Source organism: Empidonax traillii, unplaced genomic scaffold, assembly GCF_003031625.1.
Source record: "Empidonax traillii isolate 1590-97213 ecotype Southwest subspecies unplaced genomic scaffold, ASM303162v1 scaffold597:size822913, whole genome shotgun sequence".
NCBI classification, from domain to species: Eukaryota; Metazoa; Chordata; class Aves; order Passeriformes; family Tyrannidae; genus Empidonax; species Empidonax traillii.
The window spans coordinates 726,822-739,705 of record NW_020955790.1 but is presented as its reverse complement, the minus strand read 5'-3'; the positions used below and the strand labels follow the sequence as shown (position 1 = coordinate 739,705).

The window sequence follows — 12,884 nt, the reverse complement described above, 5'->3', positions numbered from 1 at the left end:
TACTGAAGTGATCATGTGTGATTTTTGGAACTGATACGTTGACAAAAAAGGTGACAATTTTCAGGCAAACATGATAGTCCAAGTGAACGCCTGGTGTCTCTCTAGTCACTGACACAGAAAAGGGGGAGGTAAAATTGCACCGGTTGCTTTCCTCATGCTAAATTATCTGTAAGACTCAAAGCTTACCTCAGAAATGAATCTTTCATGACTCGCTGAAAGCACAGAGGAAACCCTGTCTAAGATACAGGCACTGTTCCTGTCCCATGCTGTTTGTCTGGTAGCCAGTAGTCTCAATTTTCATTCTCACTAATCCATCGGCCTTGAGCAAGTGCAGCAGAGAGTTACAGTGGAGGGGCCACGTAGCAGGAAAGCTCATTCAGCAACGCCCTGCTTGAGATAAAGTTTCTGTTTCTTGTAGGTCAGAGAGCTCTGCTGGACAGAGAGGTAGTCATATATTCTAGTAAGCCAGTAATCTGGGCAATGGAAAGCAGCCTTGCATGTGTCCTCTCTCATTTGGCTATCATTTGATAGAGATTCCCGTTTGCCCTTCACGCTGCCAGGGCCACCAGCATTCAGTGAAAAGAATGACTTACCTGGCCATACCATCTCTTCTTCCACACAGAAAACTTCCCACACAGAAGTGAGCCCAGTATATGTAGTTCAGAAGAAAGCATCATATGTATTCTTTCTACTGCTGTATATGCCACATACTTCATATATCCTGTGCATAATAAATAGCAATCTGTGTGCTGATACTGTAGAAAGCACTGGTTATGCAGTTCATTATAAAGGTTGCTTAAAACATAAATCATACTTATAATGTCATTACAAAATATAATTATAATATAATATTATAAATAATATAATATTAAATGTTCAACCAGTCCATACTGGTTTTCCATACTGTATTTTTTTTCACTCAGCCTAAATGTTCTTGCTGTAAAATGGCTTGCCTGTCTGGAGAACAAACCTGGGGACAATAACATTATTTTAGTCACATTAAAATTATTCTGTTGACTGGAAAGGTGCTTTCAGCTTTCCTTCTTCCTAACACCCAGTTGCCTCAGAATCATGCCCTCTGCTGGCATCATGACCACCCTCTCCAGTAGGCTTACTTCAGAATTTTACCAGTTCTCCTGAATTCAGAAGTGGATTTGTGCAGATAAACTTCCCCAGGGTTCTGAGGTAGAGGCTGAGCCTGCAATAAGCTCCATAACTGAAGCCCAGCAGTCTACAAGTCATTTTGAATCCACACCCAGGCCCCTGTTGGGACAGGCTGAATTGCAGGGGGAAGCTTCCCAGGCAATGCAGCAGCAGAACAGTCTTACTTTCTAAACAGATTTCTCACACAGAATGAAGTGTTTTAATGCATGGAGCTGTATTAAACAACATCTTCTGACATAACTGCTTAGTGCATTCCCTTTTTGTTTCCCTTTTATGTGAATCACTAAATTTACCTGGTTATTGGTGAAGTAAGTGGAGACATCTACAGATAAAGAAGTGGTATGAATCATCATTGTCAGTCCTTTTATCTTAAATAGTAATTCATGAGCTTTTGGGCAAGACTCTTAAGCTGCTCAGCATTCTGCGATTTGGCGACATTCAAAGTGGTATTTTTTGAAGCCGATGATTAATGATTACACATTAAGGCCTCCATCCTTAGCATAAAGCGTAAAGCATAAAACCTCCATCACTGCCACCTCTGGGTTAATTATAAAAGTCAGACACTGAGCCACCCAACAACAACAGACTGAAACCCATCTACCGGAGAGCATTCATAGCCAGCATCTCTCAGACAGTAGGAGTCAGGCAGATTCCTGACACTGCTCTTTGAAGATCATTAGACCCTTCTTTCTACCTCAGCTCTTCTTCCCCTGACACATGCACATGCATATGCACTCACACCCTCCTCCAGGCTCTGACAGACTTATCAGAGGGAAAGAATTGCACAAGCAGAGCCCTTAACAGGAGAGAGATTCAGCTGTCAGCCCGGCATTTCTTTCTGGAGCTGACAGCAAGGGTGTCTAAGCTCAACAAAAGGCATAATGTGCTAGAGGTTATCAGCAAATGGAGTAAAAGCCTTTAAAGTCCTACCAGGTGCTGTTTGCAGTGGGATGCCCTTTGAAAAGCCACTCACTTTTGGATCCACCTGCTCAGTTTGTGTCTGAATCCTTTTCTGGGCACAGAAAGTGTCTAACCTGCAGCCCCGCTGCCAGCTACCTACGAAAGACAGCCCTAATACAGCTGATGGTGGGGGTGTCTGGCTGTGCTCAGCTGCAGGTCTTACACAGGCATGCATTTCTGCCAACAGGGAGGTGAAATAAAATGAAGTAACCGTACAGGCTGGGGGGTAGCTTCAAAAGCAGGCAAGCTGTCGGCAGTCTGCAACGGATCCTGATCATCAAAGGAGCGGGGAGCCCTCCTGGTACAGTGACTGTGTAGAGTAGAAGGATCTTTCATCTGGTGCTCAGACCTTTACAAAACCTAAAGAACCATGGCACATGATGAGCTCTGCTATGTGCCGTTCCTTTTTTACAGCTCTGTCACACATACATAGCTTCCCTCCCCTGAACCGAAACCCCTTCATCAGCCATTTCTTTGCTTTGCACTGAAACTGAAACGCGTAGGTATAAAATGCTGAAGATCTAAAGTTGCTTCTGTTTCCTTTACAAACCTGTAGCAAACAGTGAGGAGTAGGATGAGAGATTCATTTTCATTTACCAAAGATTAGATTAACCAGTTTCCTTAGATATTATCAGATAGAATCCAACATAGTTCATGGTAAGTTCCCTCACCCCTCCCTCTGTGACCTTTTAGTGTATTGTAAACTGCTGATAAAGTAATTTTAAATGTCTTCGGTGGTTTAAAGTAAAAAGTTGTGGTACATCTGTATCCCCCAGCCTATCATGAAAATGGCAGGAGATGATTCAGATCATTAGAAGAGGTTTTATTTTCTGGTTTCTGGGATTTAGGAAGTTGCAGGCAGGAATCTGCATTGCTGCTGTTACCAGTGGTATTATCAGTGGACTATACGGTAGAGTAAGTGAGCCTCAGGGAGGAAAGCAGTGGAAAGGATCATATGGATTCCCTAAAAGCGTAGCCAAGATGATATATATACCAAGTGCACGGTCAGCTCTTGACACGCTGTTCCCGAGCAGGGGCCGCTGTGCCGCAGGTCACAGAGCTCTAGTGTTTACAGAGTGAGCTCCCTGCCACTCACTGTCTCTTTTCTTTGTGCAGGACGGAGGATGCAGCTGCCCAGGAGATGTCGCCAAAGCGTTTGGTAAGGACGGTGTGTTGTGACACCCATTTCACCCCGTGTATCTCCAGCACCCCTGTCAGCAGGGATGCAGGGGGCAGTGTGGCCCTGAAGGTGTATTCCATTAGCAGTAGGTTACATTCGTCCCTGCAGGTGGCTCCAGTGAAATTTATGTTTCAGATGTGAATTTGGTCTTTGGACCAGACAGTCCAGCTTCTGCAGTGCAAAACATAAGAGTGGGCGAAGCGCTGTTTAGAAATTATCTGCCAGGTCTGTATGAGATACAGCCACTGGGACACTCATACAAAGAAAACTGATAAGGGCTGCTTCTGAGTAGGGTTCAAAGATGCCTGTAACATTGCCAGATCTGGCTGACTTGAGCCTTGAGTAGAGGAAGAGCTGGTGGAATGCGTGTTGGACAGAAGAACAAAACAAAAAGGCAGGCCGGATCCCTGGAGATGTTCTTGGGATCAGCTGTCCACTTGAAGAGATGAGATTTTATTTATACTGTATCCCCTAGAGCTAGGCAGATGTCTAAAACATCTAAGTTAATAATTAACAGATTTTGCTTTTGTGCTAGTAGTTTCAGTGAATTTCACTGGTGAATCTTGGTGATAGAGAATTTAATATGTGAGTGTTGTCTGCTGGGCATGAAAGTTACATTGTTTAGGGGGTCAAAATCATGATTGTCACTTAGACATACCTTATTATAGCAGCATATGGGAACCAGGTGCTAAACACAGAGACAACAAGCACTCCCCCAAAATGCCAGACTCTTGGGAAACATCTGTGTGGGGTAATACCTGGAATACAGTGAGACAGCAGAGTCTCGCATTGGAATTTCAGGGTGGTATGATAACAAGGCATAGCACGTTATGATACAGAACATCTGCTTTGCAGGAAGCTTTGCAAGGATGGAAAGTAGAGGCAGGCCTAAACTCGGATTACAGACCTGCCAAGAAAAACTCTGGACCTCCTGGAAAGGTTGAAACCAAAATCTGTCTTCTAAGTTTGCAGACAGCTCCTGTTTTGAGACAGGTCAGGTGACAGGCAAGACTTAATTAGAGAATTTTAAGCACAGCTGTGGAGTGATAGCTACCAGCAAGGAATGTGCATGGTCAGAGGATTTGACATCACCCGTGTGTTACCCAGGGGTGATGTGATATGGGGAATAGATACTTACAGTTGGATGATTCCGGCATAGCTGAACCCCAACCTCTCCTAAGTCCAGCCCACTCTGATATGCTGCCTGCAGTGAGGTCTTTGTTCTGCCTGGCTCTCTCTCGCTCCACAGCTCAGCAGGTTCTTCCTGGTGGTGTTGGTGCTGGGAGCTTGTGAACTGAGACTGTGACCTTGGTCCATTCCTAGCTGCCTGCGCAGAAACCTGGCCTGTGGAAAAGACCTTTCTTCAGTATGAGCATTTCCAGAAGTTAGAACAACAGGAAGCAACTTGAAAGTGTTTCAAATGTTTTTCTTTGTGGTGTTCATAACAAGTCTGAAGGATTCATGTAATCTCTTTGGGCTAACTGAACCTAAACCTGCTTGAAACCTGTGAAAGGGCAGATTCTGGCTTTGCTGATTTTCAGGAGGTGCTGGGATTTGTAGTGGTAAATGTCTGAAGGCTACCATGGATTGGCCCTTGGACAGAGGAGCATCAGAAAGCTGAGATTATACAGGCAGTAGTTGTACTCTTGACAGTAGACCAGACAGATCAGTCTGGCTGTTTATCACAGGTGCAGGGCTGGAACTGATTGAGATGACGCTGAAGCAATAAAGTTACTGTATCTGGTTATGTACAGCCGAGGCAGACACACTGTGGACATGTGACTAGCTGGAGCCAGGTGTGCATTTGTCAAAGGTGTGCAGCAAAATAAGCTTTGAGATAACATTATTACTGTCAGTGTTTATTGAATGCTGGTGAGGTGATTGGCTCTGTGAGTCTCGTAGAAGGTAGCTGCCATGCCCAGCATTTACAAGCCAAAGCCTTGATACCGAATTGTCTAGCAGAGACCTCTGTGCTTTGCTAGAGCCCCCCGGGGGGGGGGAGTTGCATAAATGTACTGGATAACAAAGACTGGGTGATAAAACACAGAGAAGCACCGTTTCACCTAGGGGCAAGGGCCTGGACAAAGCATGGGCAGGAGACCCGAAGAGGACTTTTGGTTAAAGTGATTATGCTGCTCTCTTTCTGGTGGATCGTTGCAAAATCGTCATGAAACGTGATGATACACTGTAAAGCAGTGACAAAGCAACCATTTGAATCATGGGAAGTGTGAGGGAGTCCCAAATGTGAAGACTAGCATTGACAAATGGCTAAAGATGTGACTGGAGGAGGTAAATTGTGGAAACAGAGGGAATAGAGTGGATTGAGTGCAAGTGGAGAACTGTGAAGAAGCAGGAAGCAGATGTTGAGAAGCTTTACAAGTGGAAGGTGATACCATTCACTGGTGTCAGGAGTCAGAGGCAGATTAGGCATTTTGATGGAGGGGAAACAAAGTAGAAGCCTATTTAAAAAGGCAAGGAACAGGGAAGCACTGAAGGTGGGGGACAAAGTTGCTGGGAATAACAGATACTTTTAGGGACACTGCTGGAATTCTGGAACTTCTGGATGGGAACCTGGTATGGATTTGGTAAACTGAAGATTCCTGCTGCCTCAGGGTATTAGAGATGATAATGGAAAGGATATAGGTTAATAGGAAAGAAAAGAGCTGTTTTGATGCAGGAATGAGAAAAAGCATGAAAGAACTTCATGTTGAGCTCTCAGATGGTTCATATAACTGTACCCTTGGAAAGGCTGATAACATGAACACATTTCTCAGAATGCCCCAGGGAGGCACTACTGTCTCCTTTTTTAATCATGAGAAGGCAGAGAGCAGAAATACTAAGTTCAGTTGCCTGAGGTCACATATACTTTTTGTGACACAGCCAGGAAAGAATGTGCCTTTTGAATCCTATGCCAGCATCTTTAACACATTACTGCTGTTCCTTGCAGAAGTGGTGAGAAGAGATGCAGGAGGAGAGAGGGAAAAGGAAGAGAAACTCATGCGAAAAAGTCAATTGGGGACATACTAGCTGCAAATTATACCTGACAGATCACCATGGACTGGCTTTCTTTCCTGTTTACGGTAGCTGTGTGTGTATACCTACTGTTGCAAAGGCTTGCTGGCTCAGCTGGAGCACAGGTGAATGCTAATTCCAGGGCCAGCTCTAGTCTAGGAAAACGTACACTGCATCTGCCTGGAGGGCTGCCCAGCCTACAAATCCAGGCTGACTCCAGCTGAATTCGTGCAGAGCCAATCTTGTTATCAGTAACTTGTATAATCAGGCATACAAAAGACATCTGAGGGACTCTATCCAGATCCAGCAGAACTGCGTGAGCGCTGCAAGTTTGGGCTGGCATCAGCGCTCGTATTCTGTAATGGCTTGAAATAGGAGGCATGGTGAAACGTGAATGAGCAAAATCAGCCCAGATACAGCATAGGCCTCAAGGGGGAACTCATGCAATAAAGTGGCATTGTGTAGAAACAGGACCAGTCTAGCAAACTCTGGGTGAGCTAGTGGGATGCTTGTGTGCAGTGTACTCCATCACATCCTGTACTATCCAGGTATTCCCAGTCCCCCCCAACCTAAAATTATAGCACGTTGTCAATCTGTCCTTGAAAGCAAAAGAATGCAGATGGATGTTGCAAATATCACCAGTGCTTCTGGTGGTTATACAAAAAAAAAAAAAAAACTCGCATAAGCTAAGAAAAGACCATGCTAGAAACCTACTATGGCTTCCTGGTCAAATATTTGCTGGTAGAATAGTAGTGGAACAGACTTGAAACTTTCAGATATCTTTGCAACACTGAAACATAGTGGAAGGTTCTGGAGAGCATTGGAAAAGTATATTTAGTATGGGCTTGTCATTTCTGGAGTGGCAGGGCAGCAAGCATGTGTCGTTTGTTTAGACGTGCTGCATCTGCTGTAACATAGCTCCTCTCTTCTGGAAGAGCTTGATGAATTATGTTGTAGTTTGCAAAAGTTACTCAAGTTGGATGAGTTTCAATCCTGTAATTCAAACATATTTGCTTTCCTCCCAAAATACGCAGTCAAAAGAGAAATAATAAATAGACACCGAAGTGCACAGGAACCAAAATTCTGTGATGCTGAAGTGTAGATTTCATGTGACTTTTGCATTAATGATTTGGAGGCTGTGAGACCCACATCCAGAGATGGCAGTGGAATTGGGGATCAGGGGATAGTACTGACAAGGCAGAGTCCAGAATGTCCTTTGGCAGGCTCTTGACTTCTTTAAACGCCCTCTTTGAAACCCTGACGTCAAATCTGTCCCTCCTTCCTCATGTTGTTTTCTTCCACCCATGAAGAAGACATAAGCTAGATTTCCCAGGGTACTTATTTTTTATAAAGATGAAGCAAGGTTGTGCCAGGTAGAAACAGGACTTTGCCCCCAGTTATAAGAAGGTCTTAAAAGGATGAGGTTTCCCTTTGGTTTTGGCAGGTTAATAGTACTATCAGAAGTGAGTCAAACTGAGGCTTTAAAACTCAACCATCTGAAACAAGAGAGCTCAGGAGAAAGCTGCCAGGTAGCTGGCATGATGGGACACCTGAATGGGTGCCTAGCTATAAATATTGCTTGTGATGTGCTCAGCAGTTTTGTACAAGCCTCATTTTTAATATCCCTTTTCCATGGACACAGTGTTCCTTTCCAGCAACTGCCAGGCATAGGGAGGTGAGGTCAGCAGAGCAGCTGGATACTCCCCTCCCAGGCACTGCTCCCAGGTCTGCTCTTTGGCAAAAGGGTCAAGGGAGGGGAACTGGCACACTTCACAGTTGTCATGTGTTCTAAGATCAAAATATTCCTAAATTCAGGTTTGGCAGAAGCTGAGCAGATTTGATTGTGATTTCACCTACTTTTCAGATTTCAAGGGCTGGTGCTGTTGTTGGATAGTGACAGAGATCAGTGCAAATCCTAATGCCAGGCTTATCTAGCCTGGGATCTCCCCAGAGTTCAGACGTGTTCTTAACAGGGTGGGTTTAGTTCAGGCTCATCTGCTTTCTATGAAGTGAGGTTTATAGCTCTGTTCTTTTGCCAGTTCTGGGAAGAAGCTGAGCAGAGGGGCAGACCTGTTCTGACACATACATGCTGAAGAAGCAGAGGTTACAAATGGGAAAATGCTTTGTTTCAGAGATGGGTCACCTCAGGCTCATAAAAGACTAAAAGACAAACTTTTCCAAGCAAGACTAGATATGCCTGAGTATCACAGGAGGAGCTGCTGGTGGAATAGTTCCAGCCCAGCTGGAAATATTGGAAGTCACAGTAGAAAACCAAGAGCGATTCCGAAAACCTTCTTCCTGGTCTTATTCCCAGTGGAACCAATAGCATGATTTATGAAGCCAGAGGAGATAGACATACTGAACAGTTATGATTGAGTATTCAGAGTTGTTATTCAGTATCTGGAACATATTTAGCAGTTGTAGCTGTGGGTTAGACCTCCTTTGTAGTGCATGCTGAGAACCACAGAACCAGAGGTGGTGGTCCCCGGCCCAGAGTTTTTAAGCAGGAACCAAATGAAGACCCATTCAGATCTCTCTGACAAGGGATTGTCCAGAAGCACACTGAACACATATGGCTGGTGGACTTGAAAAATTCATAATTTCAGTAGAAAAAAAAAAAATCTGCTTGTTTATGTCATTGTTGGGAGGAGTACATTACATTCATAAGTATGCCTTCCTTCAGGGTACATTCCCACTCACAGCTTGTGGCCTTGAAGGCTCTTCAAGTAGGAACTGTCCTCTCCTCTGTGCAGCGTTGAGCTCAACAGATCCCAGCGCTGCATTTAGGACTTGTGTGACTGCAGCCACAGTAGTATTTAGTAAGGAGTTGTGCTCAGATACTATAATGAAGTAAAGAGTTAAAACTGAGTTTGAAAATACAGAGTGTGGGGTGGAGTAGAATAATCTGTATCTTTGTCATCACAACAGAAAAGGACTTTTTCAGTTTAAAATACCAGAGAAATTCAATTCACCATGTGTCAGATTTTCAGTAAAGCTTTTCTTCCAAGTTCCCTGTGTCTGTTACAGGAGGGGACTCTGTACCAAGCTGCTTAGTGCTGGCTATTGTTTTTGGAGATCACTGTATTCTTGCTATGTCTTTCACCCTCTTCTTTCCCTGCCTTCTTACATGTCACTTTGCTGATCACAGGAGCCGGTGCTGACTTTGTCATGCTTGGAGGAATGTTTGCAGGCCACGACCAGTGTGCTGGAGAGATTATGGAAAGGAATGGCAAGAAGGTGAAACTCTTCTATGGAATGAGCTCTGATACAGCCATGAAGAAGCATGCAGGAGGGGTTGCTGAATACAGGTATGAATTCCACACAGCAGCAATTGCAGTGAGCCATCCATGCAGGAACTTCTGCAGCAGAATTGTGCATCGGGCATCTGTTAGAAACAGGCCCATACCTCTGCTCCCATTCGAGAAGCTATTGCCTACACTTATGACAGCAGATCTGAGGGAGGGATGACATCAAGAGGGACACAGGGAGAAAGAGCTGGGGGTGGCTAGCTGAGAGCAGCGATGTTCACTCATTTGCAGCCAGTGTGGTGTTCCGTCACTTCAGCACTATCTGCAATTTCAGGGTAGTCATTAGGCATTGTTCTGATTTACAGGTCTCTTGGCACGTGTATGAACTAAATGCTGGAACATGGCATAACAGGCTGCAGTTTCTGTCCCTCTGCTTGTCCAGGTTGGGTGTCCTGTTGGTGTATGAGTTCCTGGCTAGCCCACATGCTCCCTTCTGTTTGCAGAAAGTGGGTGCCTGGTGAATTGGCGATCTCAGGCAGCACAAGCCTGCTGTGCAGTTTTCCCACCCCTTTTTTTGGGTAAGAGAGCACCAGAGTAGCCTCAAGTCATGCAGCATGCAGGAGCTTGGGTTTTGAATTTAAATCCTCAGGGGAGAGGAAAGGAAGACAGGCTTTGCAAAGGAATCTATTGTGCATTGCTATTTGACTCCGGAAAGTGCTGAGAGTCTTGAGTCTTTGAAAAAGCAAATGACACCAGAAAACCTCTGTGTCTTTTCTCTTATGAGTGGCAGCTTTAGTCACTGCCCTTGGACAACACGGTTCTTACATACTTTGTTAGAGAATGTTTCCTGTCTCACTGTATACACTGATTTATTGAGGGGTCCCTTATGATTCTTCTCTGCTGGCGTAGATTCAGGCTGTGGTCCCATCTGGTAAGCTGCTGTTTGCAAGAGTCTCAGAAACAGTGACTTTACCTGCTGTTCCAGCCAGACACTCAGGATTGATGGGTTTTGTTGGCCTCGTCTGCTGCAACCACTCCAGCATACAGGTTTTTCCCAACGTGTCCAGCTGCTACCACGGGTAAGAGTTGCAGCACTGTAAAGGTGACAGCACGGAATGCCAAGCAGAATGGGGTCCACAAAACAAAACGGAATTCATGCTTTGGTAGAGAGACAAGCTGATAGAACCACAGCAGATATCACGAGAGATAGAAAGCTTTTTGATCCCACCTCCTGTTCCCTGCCCTGACATTGGCTCCTGTGGTGGTTTTTTACAATAAAATTGTACACTACTTCACCTAGGTCTTTGCAAAGTGGTTAGACACAGAGCATTTACACCGGTCTCCTTTAGCCTAAATCACAGAGTCACAGAATCATTTGGGTTAGAAAGGACCTTTAAAGGTCATCTAGTCCAACCCCCCTGCAGTGAGCAGGGACACGTTCAACTAGATCAGGTTGCTCAGAGCCCTGTCCAACTTGGCTTTGAATGTTTTCAGGGATGGGGCACCCACCATGTCTCTGGGCAACCTGTTCAGTGTTTTTGCTTTCAAGCATAGCTGTTTATTTGCAGAAGAAAGAACTGCACAAGAGGCCATCTGCATCTGAGACAAGCTGAAATGCTGCACCAGAAAGATGTGCTTGCATATCTGTGAGCTTTGATTCACTCTGGGTTCATGTGCCACTTCCCAGAAGCAGTGTAGAGTTTTGGGGCTCCTTATTTTTTTTTTTGTCCCCCAGCAAATCTGCTTGTCATCAAAGCCTCTGAACAAATGGTCTGAGTGGACAGCATTAGTAAGTATCTCATAATTTAAAAGCGGCAGCTGCAGTTACATAGTGGTGCTGGCAGCCTTATATTCGAATGATAATTTCCTCTCCTTTGCTACCCTGTACTTCAGTCAGCTGGAATGTTGGAAAGGCTTGATGCTGGTCAGGCATGTACTTAATGGCAGCTCCCTGAGAGATCACAGAGCAGCCCAGGCATGCTGCACAGTCATTTAAGGCCTGGCCTCTGCAGAGCTGGTGAAAGTGGCAGGAAAAGTTTGAGAAACCTGGCTGCACCATCGGGCCAAAGGACTAAGGCTCCACCCAGCTGGGTGTGTATGTGATCCCACAACAAAATTTATCACCAGCAGAACTAACTGACACTGGTCCCCCATAAAAATGAGATAAAGTGCAAGTATTCTGTCTTACAAGAGTAAGGGATGTACAGAAATGCGCTGTATTTGGCTCAGTCTAGACAGCCCCTTTGAATTCATTATGGGCAGTACTGTACAAATTCTGCTTGATCCATAGCTGTATTTTGATTTCAGTCCTTGATTTGAGAGTCCCTTGACCGTTCTGAAACCTTCAAACTTTCTCAGCAACAAGGGAGAAGGAGCGCAATTTGAAATTTTTAGTTCTTGGTTTTTTTGGTTTGTTGCCTTTTTTTTTTTTTTAAAAGCTGCATTTTTGTGCTACTGTTAGGTAACGTAGAAGGAGTCTGAGTCTACTGCTAGCAGCAACAGCTCCAAACACTAAAAAATCTGTAAACCCTGTAACCCTTGTTAGCTGTGATGGTGACAATTCTTATCTTCTTCGTGTTGCAGCCGTGACACAGAGCTGGCTACTCATACTAGCCTTGGTCTCGGTCTTGCTTGGCCTGTTCCCAACATGAGTGTCACCATGGTTTAAAAATAGCAACTGTTAGTTATCCAGCATTGTAAATGTGCTGAGCATTGAAGGGGTGATTTGAAACAGCACAAGGCTTTGCTTTGAATTGCTCTTACAGTAAAAGTTACAGGAAGTTTAGTCACTTAGTAGTTTAGCTTATGGAAAACCCGAACCAAAAGGGTTCTTAGTCAGCATTTTAAATGCTGGATACCCCAGACTTGACCCAAATAGGTCAAGTCAGTGATGCTCCTTTATATGCATTTAAAAAGCCCAGCTGTAAATCTGCATCAGTGACCCAAATAAGCTGTTCTGTCTTTAAAAGAGCCTGAGCACTCACAGTGTTTTATTCAAGCAGTGGGGAGCTCGGTGTGCTCAGCCCCCTGCAGAATCAGACTACCTGTCACTTAACTTCATTTTCTCAAAACTACACATGCTGGCTGGGGAACCTGAGCCTGCAGCAAACTGTTACATTAAAATTGACAGGTAAGGTGAGGTGACTGCAGCAGGGAATAAAGTCATGAGAGTAATTGTTTTTGTAATGAATATGTCAGCTGATCCTGTATAATTTTGTATGAAGTCTGTGTACCCAGTTTCATTACTTTTATGTCATTTACCTCTTGGTTTATTTTTACATTTTTGCCCCCTTCCCTGGGGATTTCTGAAAGGCAGTTTT

At 44.5% G+C, this 12,884-nt stretch overlaps 1 protein-coding gene across 6 annotated transcripts in view; it reads left to right on the top strand.

Annotated features, from left to right (window-relative positions):
* GMPR (guanosine monophosphate reductase) overlaps nt 1–12,884 on the top strand; it is a 43,464-nt gene that overhangs the window by 20,066 nt on the left and 10,514 nt on the right. For 3 of the 6 annotated variants that reach the window (XM_027898453.1, XM_027898451.1, XM_027898452.1), the window contains exons 7-8: nt 3,241–3,283; nt 9,465–9,624. In XM_027898453.1, the coding sequence (XP_027754254.1) occupies nt 3,241–3,283; nt 9,465–9,624 (203 nt within the window). Of the gene's footprint in view, nt 1–3,240; nt 3,284–9,464; nt 9,625–9,929; nt 10,007–10,473; nt 10,644–12,884 lie in introns of those variants that run through there. The other 3 variants (XR_003572838.1, XR_003572839.1, XR_003572840.1) reach the window with 2 other exon arrangements.